Raw genomic sequence first — 13381 nt, forward strand, 5'->3', positions numbered from 1 at the left:
TGAATACATTAAAAACACAATGATGGTGAGCAACTGCAACAAATACATAAATAAAAATAAATAATATATACTTATCCATAGTACACAGATATAGTAAAATGTGAAGATATATATTCTACGTTCCCCCCCCCCCCCCCCAAAAAAAATGGGGACCTTATGGCGGAACTATTAAGAGATGTTTAATGGATTCAGTTAATCCAAATGAATACTGCTGTCTTCAGCCCTGGTCTTCATGGTCCAGTGTCCTGTATGTTTGAGATGTTTCCTTCTTCCAACACATCTGGTTCAAATGAATGGTGGTTCTCAAGCTTTGTACAGTAGAAGTCTAGGACCAGGGATGAAGACCACTGCTGTCGAACACCTCCCATACCCACGTAGACGATATGTTTATCACAGAAGGCTTTAGGTACACGGCTCCCCACCCCTGATGATTAAGCCTATCAAAGTATTATTTATTTCATATTATATGTATATTCTCATTCCTCTCGCCCTCTTGAATTGTATTCACCCCATAGTTAGAGAGCACAGAGTTTGGCCCAGAGGCATTTACGGGACATCGATCTCATTACTCATGGCATCTCACTACATGGATGTTGTTGGGCCTTTTATTGAAGGTCCATTGACACCATTTTATGTTTTACTCTATTGAATATCCATAGAGGCTATTTGTAATTTCCTCATGTGAATAATAGTTTAACGATGTATTCATTTTACATTGGGATTTTGTACTTTATGTACGTATATTATAGAATGATACACTGGATGGTTTTCTTGTCACATTCAAAGTGCAAAACGAAAAGTTTGTCTCGTGACCTTTATTTTGAAAAGATGAAAAGAAATCAACCGGAAAACAGTTTTGAATCCAGGCTGCCCCAGTTATTTTGAAAGTATTATTCGCTAGTTTAACGTTTGACGTATGACTTTGATGACATTTTAGTGGTCTATTTTCATTGCAATTTTGTTGACTTGTTAGGTTGTTGATGATTGTACTGGGTTGGAATGATCAACAGGTTACTATTGGTGGTTAGCTTACTGTCTATAGCTAGCAAGCTAACAACAACAGCAAATATGTGGGGCACTCTCTCTTACCAACTCTGTCTGGTTGCCAACTACTTGCCTAAAACTAATCTCAGTACCCAAAAATGTGTTGGGGTCTCTAGTCTCTGAATTGTGAGATTGGCTCAAACAGACATCCCAGGGGCGCTAATGCCAGTCAGGAGGGCTCTGGTAAATTGTGTAGTACTATCCCTACAAGACACATGCGTTTACTATCCATCTTGCGAAGGCTGTTTCTCTAGGATAAACATACATCCGACTGACACTGCAAGGTAAGTTTAACTGTTAGCTGGAATGACAGATATGCATACTTATGATATGTTATGTTAACCTATATTTGATTACATGTATTTCATCACTTGCTAGTTAATTGTCATGGTTTGGTTTTCCATGCAGATGCTTAAAATGTGGACACAGCTATCTGAAAGAGCAAGTTAACTACAGGTATCGACTTTCCCTGAGAGTGGTCAAAGATACCCATATATTTGGAGTGACAGTGTTTGGAAGTTGCCTCAACTCCTTCTTTGGCATACCTGCTTCTGGTTTGCAGAGGTAAAATCAACATGAAATAATGGAAACATCTCAATATCCCTGGCTTTGACAAAGAAAATAACGTCCTCATTATGTGTGGTGGTGTTATTGACGGTGATGGTTGTGAATCTTTGTCATAGGCTGGTAGAGGGATCTGAGGAGCAGCATGGAGGACACAGCCAGGCCTCACTACTCGTCAAGGCTGTGAAGGACTGCTTTGTTGGAAGACATTTTATATTTGGGATCAAGGTATTGACATAACTTTGTGTGTGTGATTTAAATGTTTAATCATTAAATAAACCTTGCGCATCAAAACCCCCCAAAATGACAGCCTGCATGCACATTAATCACGTTGTTTTTCACTGTAAATATTTCCTCTTTGTTCAATGTCTGCCTATAGGTAGCTGATAGCGACCGGTTGTTTAGCCCTCATTCAAGCACTCGTCCTTCCCTGCTGGGCTCCAACCAAGAAGCAAGCCACTTCATCGCCAGTCAGATTACTCTCCCGTGTGCTGCAGCCCCAGGCTGTTCTGTGGTCAGTTACTACAGGAGTCTCCTTCAGCATGCAGTGGTCAACATTGACCCCTGTGCTACATTCAGACCCCCACCATCTTCCCTGCTGCTACTGCCCTCCACGCCCTGCAGCTTCAACACCACCCTGCCCTCCTGCCTGTGCTCCCCATCACAGTGCCACAACAACTCTCTCACCCCCACACCACCCTGGCAACAGTCGTTAGGGGTGGTGACCTCATCAGCGGAGCAGGATGAGGGCTGTAGTTTTGAGGGGGATGGAGGAGAGCTTACAGGCAGGCAAAGACATGCCCAGCGTCAGGAGACTTCTGTTTGGCTGGACAGCGTCGGAGAGAAGGAACATTCTGTTGACAGGGTGTCACCTCCCACGTCAACCTGCTGCCCTGACGAAATATCCTGGGATGGAAACAGTTTTTGGAATCTTCTGCCATCTTACACGGCGTCTCCCGAATCGCCTGTCCACAGATTGGCTGTACACACTACCACCACGCACACACGGCCTGCTCCACCAGTGCCTGTCCACGGTGGGAATCAACCAATAAGCAACACGGTGAGGGAGAGTCTTGACAGGGAGGAGCATGTAGATGAGAACAGCAGGTCTTTGTCAGATTCAGTGGCTTGGGAGGACATGCCCTTCTCTGAGAGCATTGGGGAATTTGTGTGTGAAGCAGATGGACAGTTGGACAGATTCCATAAAAAGGAGCCAAATATAATGAAGGAAAATGGGGAAAGGAATAGCATGTCATCACATTGCTCATACGCTAAGACATCTTTAATTGATTCTCATGACAACTCACCGTCCTCCCCCACTTCCTGTGACGGGGCTTTGCTAGATATTACCAATGCAGCTCTCATCATCAAAAACCCTAATGTCAGCCGTTCCAGTTGGCAGACCTGCCGTGGTCTAGATCCGACAGAGAGTGTGTTTCCCGTCAAAGCTATAAATCCAGAGCTGACTGGGGAGTGTGGGCAAGACAGCGAGCAACAGCTCGGAGCACATGATGAGTACAACTGCTCAGCGGACCTTTTTCACTGTTCTCAAATCCGCACAGACGCCATCATGTCTAAGACCAATTCAGACCCAAAGGGTGGACCCGATACACTAGATTTGGATGGCAGTGTAGACAGTGCATTGTACACATCTGAATGTTTGCATTCTCCCGACTTTGTCCCGTTCTCCCAGTCTACGCCTGTGGGTAAGAGAACAGGCTCTGTCGAGGTACCCTTTTTTAGAGGTAGCAGCCGTACGCACGCTGCAAGAACCCACATTAATAACAGACAAGAATCCAAAACAGACAGCAGTAGACACACGCCCAAAGCCCACACAAGGACACCTTGGAAGCTGGAGCCCAGACAGTTTGTGCTGGCTCAGCAGTGTCTGAGGGTACACAAAACAACTCCCAAAGGAGCACCAAAGAGGAGGACAAAAAGTGGAAGAGTGTGTGACTCGAGTCTGAGCATGTTCGATATTGACACTGAAATCCCCCCTACATGTAAAGTCCGACGCTCAGTTCGTCTTAGACACAAATCAAACTCAAGCTGTGAAAGAGCCCTGCAGGACAGAGCTACAGCCCATCAACAATACGGGTCAGGACTGAAACAAAGGCTGATAGAGAACTATGTTGTCATGGACCGTGATGAACTAGGTTGCAGTGAAAGGAAGGGATCTCATGAAAGGACTGCTACAGACCCTGGCTTGTCTCTATTAGAGGGTTCACTACGACATGAGAAGAGTGATGCATGTGATTTGTCTCAAGACCTGTTTGCTGACTCTTTTTAAGTGTCTCAAGACTTTGAGCCTCACTTGGGGTTTAATTTTAATGGAATATGTCACCAATAATAGTGTTTGTTAAGAAATTGTAAAAACATACTGTTTAATGTAGTAGTACATCATGTCATGCAATTTAATTAGCCAGCTTGAACAGAAAATGCTGTTAGTCAAGTCAAATTAAATTTATGAAATGCATACATTAAATTATACTACAATGATGTAATGTTTTGGTTGTATTATTAAGTCTTTCATATTAAGTCCTAAATGTCTGCGAAAGTTCCAATTCGAAGAATGATTACAAGTACTAAGATACATTTGAAATATCGCGATACGTCCGTGGAAATATCTCACCCCTGCATTATAGCGGAGGAAACCCCAACTGCTCTTCCTTTCTCAACATGGCACCGAAGGTGAAGAAGGAAGGTCCGTAAACCAGTACATATATTTCATGATATATATAGTAAATTGTACACGTATGTGCGTTTTCAATACACATGTGTACCGATGTGTATCAGGGGTGTATAACTGTTTGAAATTATTGGTCTGTGTACCTTAAATCTTACCCAAAAGAAGCCCGGTCTTGACGTTAAAAGCGCATCATGTCAGTCCGCTAGCAAGCTAAGCTAGGCTAGCCAGTTTGTTATCAAATTATCGTTCGTTGTTACGCATATTTCTGATCAGCTAACTACATGTTCCATAGACAACGTTAGTAAGTTTAATATTTGGCCAGAAACTGCTGGCATATGCCAATAATTATGCTGCTAGTGGTGGTCTATAGCGTTCCTACGGTTGGTGTGCAAGGCCTGCATTCAGTATCCACACGTGAATGCGTGTTAAGTTTGCCAAGATGGTTGAATGAGTGTTCCATCTTTTACTGACTTAGTGTGGAGGTAACTTCCTAGATGTTTTAACCTGTTAGGAAGTCATGTTTAGGAACATGGGACGCCTTTTAAAGGTGAGAGTATAAACGCAGGTTATTTAGTTGGATATTTGCAGATAGCCATGAGCTAGCTTGGATGCTCGGAACTTATCAGCAGCAGTGCGATTGTGACGGTGGTCAAATAAGGCCGTTTTTCTAAGGGTTTGCAGTTTCTACGGTGCACGTGATGATTATTATAGCGATCAAAGCATGATTATACCATGATATGACCTATTGAGCTGATGCACCATATGTATTTTGTATAATGACTAGTCTTGAGTTAGGGTTGGTATGGAAGAATGGATTAAACAGGATAATGACATGCCTATCTAACCCATTGTATCTGCTCTCGCAGCGGTCCCTGCCAAGACTGAGGCCAAGTCTAAGGCCCTGAAGGCCAAAAAGGCCGTGCTGAAGGGCGTCCACAGCCAGAGGAAGAAGAAGATGAGGACATCTCCCACCTTCCGCCGCCCCAAGACCCTGCGTCTCCGCAGGCAGCGGGCTGGTCCGGCGCTGGCGGGGGGAGACCTAGTCGCGCGCGCGCGCGGCGGTGCGCGTGGCTGTCTCTGGACAACATAGACTGTTTATGGTCAAATAAACAGGCACGTGGTTAGACGTGTGTTTTGATCTTACTCTGCTTGGTGCATATGATTGGTAACAGCGATCAAAGTATGAAATTCCGTGATTCCAGTTTTTATACATTACTGATGCACCCAATTGACTGACGGGTCAGTTATTTGAGGCAAGGCACTGCATTGGGGCCCTGGTCTGATGCATGTTATTTTCTCCCTCCTTCAGGCTGGACCACTATGCCATCATCAAGTTCCCCCTGACGACGGAGTCTGCCATGAAGAAGATCGAGGACAACAACACACTGGTGTTCATCGTTGACGTCAAGGCCAACAAGCACCAGATCAAACACGCCGTCAAGAAGCTGTACGACATCGATGTCGCCAAAGTCAACACACTCATCAGGTACAACTTTCGATATTATCCCAGTCATGAGACGTGGATGCCTTTATGACAACTTTTCGCCATGTAATAAGTATACTGTATTCTTGTACAGGATCAAATTTGCCATTGTTTTGTGAATGTGATGGGACTCCATTCACGCCTCAATGAGCTTGTTAGATTAGTGTTGTAGGCAATATAAAGTGATATATGAAGTTCAGCTTGATTAATTCACTGTGTGGATGATGTTAACATTGACATGTCTGATATGTGATGATGTCAAAGGAACCACTGACCCATGGGAAATGTAACTTCAACCCAGAGAGGATGAAAAGATGAAGGAATGTGTGTTTGTTAACCTCTCCTCCTCTCTCCAGGCCTGATGGTGAGAAGAAGGCGTACGTTCGTCTGGCTCCAGATTACGATGCGTTGGATGTTGCCAACAAGGTGAGACCAACCAGCTCTAAACTGATTCACATTTGAATTAAGTACTTAATTCACCCCCTGATTAAAATTCTGCGCAAATGATAGAAAGAAATGTACTGTCTGAATGTTTGTGATGCATTCAAAGGAACCACTGATGCCAGCCTCCAGGCAAAGTATGTTCTTGTGATTCAGCTTCTCAGGACTAACAACCATTGTCTTCTCTTCCTAGATTGGCATCATCTAAACTGCTGCTGGAGGTGTACAAAGGAATAAATGTTTGTAAAAACTTAAATGGAGGTCTGGTCTTTTGTGTCTGTGAAATGTCTGTACTATAAAAATGATTCCTCCTTTTTGAAAGGATGAACTCTGTACAAAGTGGTCTGAAGGCAGCATCATTTGTTCACACTTCTAAGGCTAGTATTTAAAAAAACAGGTTAATTAGTCATAACCAAACAACTTTAAATTTCTATTGGCTTTCTGTTCCTGGAATTCACTAGTCCTCCTTGTGGAACTTCTCAGACTTCCTGTCAATTACATTTTCATGGGTGTGTTGTTGAAGACAGAAGTCTGCACGCACCAACCGCCATAGATGCACCCTCATCATGTTCATCATCAAGCGGAAGGATACGTAGGTTCAGGTTGAGCAGCTTGATGAGTGAAGGGACTGGACATTCTGGCCATCCCAGCCAGCTTGAGCTGCAGTCAGGTGTGTGGAAGGATACTGCTGACCTCTACAAAGCTACCACCACACCTGCCACATAGTGGTGCCAAAACACTGCATAAGGGAAACACCACAGCACCTGCAGACAATCAGCTAGTTATTAATATGAAACTCATTGACAGCACTTAAGTCAACTATGGTTTTTAAATGTACTCAATAAATATTTATTGACATTGAGGGTGTAATCTGGCATGCCTTTGTTGACTGAAAGACTGGATTGATCATACTGGACAAAGTTTTACACTTAAAAACGTTGCTGTAGCTAATTTGCAAACAGAAGGTTGAGAATGACAGGCCTTTGAATGATCGTTATGGGCATTTCTAGCTTCTCTATTGACTCAATTTGTTACACTTGTACTGAAATAGAAGTGGTATTATCGTCAATCAATTCAATCTATATTTTCTGAACACTTTCAGCTTCAGTCAGTAGGTGTCACTCTTCTTTTTGTTGTTGAACAGAACACGTCTAACTTCTAGGACAAGGTCATTTTTCCAGTGCAATACTTACTCAATTTCAAAACATTCTTTTGTATTTCTTTTGATGTTTTGATATGTGATGCGTCATTGAGCTTATGTAACCTCTTCCTGCAGCTACCTATCTAGGTAAGCAAGCTTCACCTATCACTATAATCAGAGTCATGAATCAAACTGTTTTGACACAACTGGCACTGCTTGCCCTTAACTAAACACAAAGGTATTCTCTGACTGTTGTCAGTTACAAACAATAACATGCCATCGGGTATTTTTGCAACTGAGCAGAGGCCTGAGAACAGCTCTGAAACTGATATGTAAGCTATCAAACTGAATGTTTGGTATCTCAAGCATCCTGATTCACAGAAACTGAATAGTAATGTGAACAATGATAATTGGGACAAGAGTTAACTGGTTGTTTCATATCGTGATGTCATGAGTCGTGATGACAGTGCATGATGTTGCCGTTGTTTAGCATCGGTTAGCAATTCTTCGGGGTCTCACAACAAAAAGATATCAATAGAAATCCGGCATCCCGTCCACACCCAGCCATTCATTTACTTGGAGGTAAGTTGTTCCAGATGTCACAAACTTTTCCATACGCTGGAGTTAGCTTGTCTTGGCTCTGTCTGGTTAGTCATGCACAAGTGGGGCCAAAAGGTCAAAGATGCACTGTGTTGCCAAGCCAGCCGTGACTGTAGGGACACACACACGGCAGGCATAGGGTTTCAACCCCCTCCAATCAAACCCTGTCAGCTGGACCAGGGAGCTCACTGGTACTTCCACCAATTTTCTCCAGACCCTCTTGTTCCACATGGGCTCCAGAACACAGTACACAGGACAGGGCATACATTGACAGAGACCTCCACAGGTCTGACTTGTCCAGCACATGAGCTAGGGCTGATCGCTCCACCAGGAGGATTGGGTTACATGAGATGTCAATCAGCACAGAAAAAATGAGTTCCCTGGGGAAAGAAGTGACAAAGTGGTGTTCACACTCCCTTTCAGACAATAGACTTGGCGATTGTTCACCAGTGCGCTGATAGATCCTTTCAGTCAACTTGTTGAGGCACTCCTTGGCAGATTGCAGACTTAAATCTCTGAGCTGCAGTTTTCTTTGCTCTGGATTTGATTAATAGATTTACCTTGGTAATCTGGTCCTGATAATGACCTACACACCCACTCCCTCTCTTCTCGCATGCGTGTGAGTTCTAAGCATGCATGGCACCTTGAATGCGTGTTTGTGTGGAAGGGCATTTGTTTATGTGGGTTGTTTGAGAAACGGCCTTGTCACATAGGCATTCCTTACTGTTCAGCGTTTCTCTGAGTTATGACTTTACTAATATTGACTCAGATCCTTCCTGAAAGGACAGGATGTGAAACCAGATGCACATTCAAGTTTGTCACCAATCACATTGGTGAAATACTGGGTGAAAACAAGGCAGAGGCTGGCCCCTAACTAAAAATAACCACTGACCCCAGGTCAGAGGCGAACTCCCTGTAGAGGTCCTGCAGATCTCAGAACCAAGCCAGTGACTGAGATTCCTAATGATATGTGTTCCAGTTGTGTTGGTTTATAGAATCAATCACAAAAGCACTACGAGTTCCAAACAAGAACATGATAGCCTGAAATACCAGGTCCCAAGTGGGACAATCCAAGTCAAGCAGCCTATGTACATTTGCTTGCATGTGGAACATGGAGACAAACTGTATACCACACAAGGACTGTAAAACACCCTCCATGTATTCCCAGAATTCCCACAGCAATAAAATATTGGAACGAGGAATACACACAAAAACATACACACACACAACCAGCTTACAGACACATGCCTCTGATTTATGATTAAGCAACATCTCCCATTGACATTTTGAACCTTAAACCCACAAAAGTTGCTGTTCCGAGTGACCTTAGGCTCGGGTACACTTTTCGACTCTAAAATACCTTCACGCTATGGCTGTTCTCGAAAGAGAGCCTGACTAGTACCACTCAGGGAGTAGTAGAAAATACACTTCCTCTGACATGTGCTGAAGTCATCAAGAGAAGAGCAGAGGCATGGCATCTCTTCAAAGAGCAGCTTAGAGAGGGAATCCAGACCCCCAGGTCCTCGTTTCGCGTTTCAGGCTAAATCGTATTTGACCACTTAAGGCCAGAAAGCATGCATCGCCACACCGCAAACTGGTTTGAGAAGCACATGTAGTTCCTGACAGGAAGATTCTTCTTCCCCACTAAGGCCTTGAGGCATGCCACTCAAAGCAAACAAAATGGTTAAATGTAAATTGACAGGCAGTTCAAATGACAAAAAAGCCTGCAGCCCACAAATCAATAGAAAATAAACATCTCTGAAGCTTCGGTTAGAATCTTCCGCTCCAGTGGCTGCACAATAAGGAACATACCAAGACATTATGTCACTGACTGGTGAAGCATGCAAAGCACCAGTGAAAATATGCTGAATGTAATGACTAACATTTGTACACCTATAATTCAATATCCTCTGTAGAAGGAGAGATTTGATTTTTGCGTTATGTCGCAATATGACATTTCCATGCAAGTTAGATGAGGGCTGCACAGTGGCGCGATAGTTTTATTTGACTAAATCTGTTTGAAGCTATGAATCCGAACCCTATAAGGTTTTCGATGATGTCTCTCACAAAACACCACAGTCTGCTGCTGGACGGGCCTGTGGCATGACAAGGCAACAAGCAGATCGTCTGGAAATCATTATGCAAAGAAGGTAAGGCACACTCTCCACAAATTCCCCCTGAAGCCACAAACGTCCATCCGCTGCTCCAGAGTCGTAAATAAAGGTCACATCTACATTCCCTGGGTTAGAACCCGGAGAAGCTCCACCAGCATGGCCCAAACAGAAGACTCAAAAGTGCCAGCAAACAAGCCAAACGGCAAACAAAGCCTTGAGGTTCTGGAAAGCATCTATGAAAGGCTGACCTCTGACAACTGACAGTATGGAGAATAGATGGCTGGATAAAGAGGATACATTGTCCAAACCACAATAAACACCAATCAGTGTTTTCTGTTTCTACCCATTTTTTCTTTCGGTTGGAAGATGCAAGTTTAGACCAATTATATGACCTGGTCCAGCTAACTCTGCTGAAGCTCAGATAGGCAGGTGAAGAGCTCAACAAACAGTGGATATGGAAAATACAAACCAGGCACCAGTCATTTCCTGTAGGTGTGTACCTTTTGGCAGACCCTGTGTTTCTTTCTCACAAGTGTTGTTTGGCATTCCTAAGGAGGGCTAGACCATAGGCCAGGGCATGAGGGGGGGGGGGGTTGGCTGTGTGTGTAATGTTTGTGTGTCAGTGTGTTGTGTGTGTGTGTGTGTGTGTTTGTATGTGAGAGAGAGAGAGATGGGTGGGGTGGTTCCTCATCCTGGGAAGAAGCTTTGTTGACCATGACTGGAGCCTGACCTGGCTTATCAGAAACAGTTAGGAGAATGACAGGGTAAACACAAAGATGGATTTGTTTCAATATCTTCTTCTACCCCTAACAATGACTGTCTCTAAGAATGGCTTGTGATTTCACAGATGGGTTGTAAAAAATTCTGGGACTAAAAACCAACCTTGTTAACCATGGTTGGCTACAATCAAACTCCCTGTTTAAACAAGGCCCCTCACTGCTTTAATTGGTTCTTTCTTCAGCTTTTCTCTACTTGTTTCCTCCATCTGCAGTTCAAACAAGCAGCTGTGAGAGCCTGGAAATATTTTACTAAAGGTTTTTGACAAAAATCCAAGTGCCATACAGTATTTGACACACTATTGTTTTGTGCACAACTATGTGTGTGGACAACTCTATTCTGTGTCTGCAAAGTGTACACACCAGTGGCCAGCTGGCCCCCCAGTGGTGGAATCAACTCCCCACCTCCATCAGAGACACTGACTGTCTCTCCACCTTCAAGAAAAGGCTCAAGACGCACTTGTTCCGGGAGTACAACGGTACTTAGGAATGGTTCGCTTGACCCGATGTTAGTTTCCTCAAGGATCACAATGACTCTTGCTCAGAGACTTGTTGCTCTTGTGGTTAGTGGTAACTGATTTAAAATTGTTTGTACTCGCTGTGATATATTGTTTTTTATTATTGTTGCTTGTCTTTTTTTTTTTTTTTTTCACAGGTACACTTGCACTTATAGCAGTTCATGTTGTTTAATTGAAACTTGTTTAACTACATGCTCTTATGGTTCTTCCCTTTGGCACTTACTTTGGTTGTTCACAATGTGTGCTTCATGTTTTGGCAACTCGCAATGTTTTGTGGCTATCTCGTTGTTATGATCAGTGACCTATGCACTTTGTAAAGCTCTCTCTTGGAAGTCGCTTTGGATAAAAGCGTCTGCTAAATGAATAAATGTAAAATGTAAACTTCCTTTAGTCAGCTACTTCTGCTAATGCTGTGCCTCAAGGGTAACCCAACTCCTGTGCATGTGTGTGTATGTGTGTGTGGACATTGCCCTCCTCTCCTGTAGGTTAAAAACCTGTTACTCTAAAATCTCTGCTCTGTCCTGGCCTTCCTGTTAAGTCTACCGTGTAATTGCTTGTCTCAAATTCGGGACCAGACTTGTCCCACACACACACACCCTGCTGAGACTGTGTGTGTGCGCGCGTTTGTGTGTGTTTTGTACGTTTGTGCTTGAGTAGGTGGGTGGGCATGTTTTAAGCTGTTTGTTAAGATGTAGCTCATGTCTGACCGCCGGGTGTTTGACAGTTGTGGTCAATATCCTGTCTCACATCTGCTACTGAATGGCTGCAGACTGGACACACACAGTACAATGACAGGAACTAAATTCCCCCTTAAAACTGCTGCTCAATACCACTGCTTAATACTGCTGCTCAATACTACTGCTTAATACTGCTGCTTCATACTACTGCTTAAGACTATTTTCTTTTTTGCTGTGTACTGTAGCCCAAAACATCAGCCTTGACCCCAACCATCCTTACTTATCTTTGGTCTGTCATTTTGAAGAAGCGCCTTGGAACATCTGATAAAGGGAGGAATCTGAACATTATGCTTGGTGGCCCTGAATGAACTTGTTGAGAACTTGTTGTGTTTTTAAACCCCAATGTATTCTTGATGAGTAATGGTTGAGACTCATTATAATGTTTTTCTCACATCCCATAGTGCGTTTCTGGTATTACACATGTCATGTCATGATGAATTGCACATTCGATTTCTTCTCGGAACCACTCATGGTATTGTTAATGTGCCTAATGGGATTGATCAGGCTTACTGTTGCTAATCCCTCTGTCTACTAATTGTGATAATTGCAAGATGGGTGGTTAGGTCTGAGAAATTAAATACAGCTTTTAACTTATTTACAAACCAAATGTTCACAACATAAACCTCTCTCTTCTACATGTATGAACAAACTAGGAACAAATGAAGTGCAGGAATTACCTCCGCTTTGCCTGTCTCTCTATTTCCTCAAATGCACAGATGTCCATGTAAATTAAATTGATTAGAGGGTTGAAACTGCCTGAACCAGGGGGGCTCACATTGAGACCACTCTGGAGTCATTAGCTCTTTGTCCACCAGCTGCTCCCCAATCTGTTTGGATCACACATCAAACATGGCCGCCGTCACCGTACAGACATCCGTGATGGTGGCCCTCAGTAATGTGGGGAAAACAAAGTAGCAGAAGTGCAGAGCTCAGCAGTTGCGGACGTGTGTCTGTGGCTGCCCGTGTCAAGTAGAGGTTGTCACTGATTTGATAACTCAAGTACAGGTGTAATGCACCCAATCTAATAGTGCCGGAAGCCTTTACGTGTCACAGGAAAAGTTTTTTTTTTTTTACAGTAGTTGACCGAGGATTTATGTTAGTCAAACCATTCTGCATGTCTAGGCCTGGTCTACAGTACCACATCAGAGCACTCGCTGCAGAAATAGAGTTCTTTCGAGATTCTCTGGGGTCATTTTTGCATTTGACTGCCTTTGGTTAACCTTCTGTAAAACGACACTGATTATAGATGCATGCTACAGGGCATCGTTCCTCCT

General features: G+C 43.5%; 2 protein-coding genes and 2 non-coding genes across 4 annotated transcripts; all 4 read left to right on the plus strand.

The window, feature by feature from the left end:
* The first annotated feature begins 869 nt into the window (after nt 1-869).
* Nucleotides 870-4093, plus strand: ddias (DNA damage-induced apoptosis suppressor). The gene is made up of 4 exons (XM_062486119.1): nt 870-1328; nt 1453-1608; nt 1728-1836; nt 1988-4093. The coding sequence occupies exons 1-4, from the start codon at nt 1207-1209 to the stop codon at nt 3896-3898; spliced, it is 2298 nt and encodes a 765-aa protein (XP_062342103.1). The 5' UTR covers nt 870-1206; the 3' UTR covers nt 3899-4093.
* Nucleotides 4094-4204: 111 nt separating this feature from the next.
* Nucleotides 4205-6477, plus strand: rpl23a (ribosomal protein L23a). Its single transcript, XM_062486036.1, has 5 exons — nt 4205-4312; nt 5164-5344; nt 5607-5783; nt 6137-6206; nt 6415-6477. Exons 1-5 carry the CDS (start codon nt 4288-4290, stop codon nt 6427-6429), a joined length of 468 nt encoding a protein of 155 aa, XP_062342020.1. The 5' UTR covers nt 4205-4287; the 3' UTR covers nt 6430-6477.
* On the plus strand, nt 4986-5057 carry LOC134040152 (small nucleolar RNA Z17). Its single transcript, XR_009932862.1, has one exon. It is a non-coding gene; the product is annotated as a small nucleolar RNA Z17 (small nucleolar RNA).
* On the plus strand, nt 6278-6345 carry LOC134040150 (small nucleolar RNA SNORD42). The gene has a single exon (XR_009932861.1). It is a non-coding gene; the product is annotated as a small nucleolar RNA SNORD42 (small nucleolar RNA).
* Nucleotides 6478-13381: the final 6904 nt, after the last annotated feature.

This window comes from Osmerus eperlanus, chromosome 19 (genome assembly GCF_963692335.1).
Source record: "Osmerus eperlanus chromosome 19, fOsmEpe2.1, whole genome shotgun sequence".
Lineage (NCBI taxonomy): Eukaryota > Metazoa > Chordata > Actinopteri > Osmeriformes > Osmeridae > Osmerus > Osmerus eperlanus.